General features: G+C 52.7%; 1 protein-coding gene across 1 annotated transcript in view; it reads right to left on the bottom strand.

Annotated features, from left to right (window-relative positions):
* IGF1R (insulin like growth factor 1 receptor) overlaps positions 1-2244 on the bottom strand; it is a 314191-nt gene that overhangs the window by 42090 nt on the left and 269857 nt on the right. The window contains exon 7 of the mRNA XM_007470089.1: positions 1214-1340. Within this exon, the coding sequence (XP_007470151.1) occupies positions 1214-1340 (127 nt within the window). The remainder of the gene's footprint in view (positions 1-1213; positions 1341-2244) is intronic.

Raw genomic sequence — 2244 nt, 5'->3', positions numbered from 1 at the left:
CTTTCCCTCTCTTCCCCATTTTTTCACCACTAAGAAAAAACAAGCGTAGTCGTTTAATGCAAACATCATTATTGATAAAGAATAACTTCTGGAGAAAAATGCCTTTGCTACAGAAAAACAACTTCTCAAATGCAGCTTCTAAAATCTAATATGCTCACAAACAATTCTGATTGCTTAAGAATCTGATAACATTCAGATATTTAGTTTCCAGGTTATCTCAGACACTAACGTCACTGTCAGAGCACTGGTAGACTGTTAAAGAGGATGATGATTCTGCACAGATGTGGAGTTGGGCAGGGATTCCACGCCTCTCAGATGAAAGGGCCAGATAGACACTGGCTTCTGAAACAGACATTCACATACCCCTCCCTGTCGCTGTGATGGAAGATGAGTGACTCCCCCGTGCAGGGTCAGTGAATGCCTGATAATCCCGCATCCTGCTTTTCTCATGGTAAGGGCACTCCCAGGGCCCCGGCTCCAGCAGGGGCAAAGGGTACCAGATGCTGCCACTGGTGGCTCTGGTTCCAGCTCCGGGGAAGCCAAGCACCTGGGAAGGGGCCCTATGGCATCAAGGTGGGACCTGGGTGAGGAGGGTGACTAAGAGGCCTGGCGGAACCACCTGGATACAGGAGGCACAGGAAGGAAGGGGGAGACCAAGAAGAGCTGCCATCTGGAGGGATGTCCTGGCTGCCCAGGCAGGCAAACGTCCTCTGAAGGCACAAGAAAAGCCCCCAGTAGATTTTGGGAGAAATGCTGAAAGGTTTGAGACATGAAGGTCAGTCTTTCTCCATTCTCCGTCCCTTGTTTGGAGGGCTTATGACCTAGAGCAGAAGGCCACACCTTGGGAGGGGCCACAGATAGAGTGACCAGAATAGATGATGGACCCACCTGGAGGTCGCCTCAAGGGGAGCCGAGCATCCTGAGGGGTGTTCCCAGACTACGGATTAGGGGGACCAAGGCTGCAATGATATTGCAACCAGACCCTCCATCCCGGTTCATGAATGTTTGGACTGACCTAATTCTCCACAAAACAGGTTTTCCCCTTTGGACTTATTTTATTCAAGCACCTCTAATCACCCACTGAAGAATGAAAGGCCTCAAGCTAACACTTTTTTGTTTGTAGCTGTCACTGGTGGTGATGGATGTCACATGACTGACAGGAGGGTGGCGAGGAGGAAGCCCTGCCAACACGTCACCAAGCACAGACACTCACGCTTCCTTGTAGTAGACGGTGAAGCTGATGAGGTCCCTGTAGTCAGGGGGCCGGTACCGGTGCCAGGTGATGATGATGCGGTTCTTCCACGTGGTGGTGGAGGTGAAGTGCAGGACGTCACTTTCACCTGGGGCAGAGGCACATCCATGAGTGACACCCATCTATGTCCTTTCCCTCCACGTGTCTGAGAGGTCACCTGCCCTGTACTATGGCCCTCTCCCCCAAAGCTGTCTGTTCTTGCAAAGCCCCTTTTTGGACTTCTCAGTGGCTTTCTTGTTTCTACTAAGGACCCAAACATTGTGCTACGTGGCCTCCAAGGGGCTCGGTCCTTTGTTTTAGTACACTTGGTGGCCCTGGACGTGAACCTGTGAGTGATTCCTAACCTGAAGAGAAGGACCTCTGGATGGAGCAAGGTGGCCTTGTCTCTCTGCTCTTCCCTAAGATGTGGGCCGCCCAAGGGGCTGAGGAAGGTGAGAGTGGACCTTGATGCTGGGTGGACTCTTCTTAGACATGACGACACCTGTCTTGCAGTTGTGGATATCTGCCGCTTGTGTCAAATTACCAAAGACAGGTAACAGAGCAGCTGTGCCACAGAGGGGAACTTTGCTTAGTCCGCACGCGGTATCGACACCTTCCCGTGCAAGGACACAAGAACGCCTTGGCGGCTCCAGCTAGCGCTGACGCGCAGTGGGGAATGGATTGAGCGCTGATCGGACCCATTTCACTTAGAACAGCCTTCTGTGCTCTGTGGGAAGGAAGCCTCTGCTGGTGAGGCATGATGGGGATGCCGCCCCGAGCCCCCTCGTGCTCCCGGACCTGATTCAAACTGTGATGAGACCCCGGGAAGAACTGATGATTGCCTCCCTCGTGGAGGCACGAAGCTCTCCTACGAACTGTCCTTCCCCCCGTGCCTGCCCGACTCCCACTGCACCCTCAGCAGGTGAAGCAGAGGCTAAAGGCAGTTAAAAACTGAGAAGTCTCTGGGGCAAAACGTGATGGATTGAGATGGGAAAAACGTTGCAGTTCCTGCT

This window comes from Lipotes vexillifer, unplaced genomic scaffold, assembly GCF_000442215.2.
Source record: "Lipotes vexillifer unplaced genomic scaffold, Lipotes_vexillifer_v1.1 scaffold695, whole genome shotgun sequence".
NCBI lineage: Eukaryota > Metazoa > Chordata > Mammalia > Artiodactyla > Lipotidae > Lipotes > Lipotes vexillifer.
This window is presented reverse-complemented; position numbering and strand designations above follow the sequence as displayed.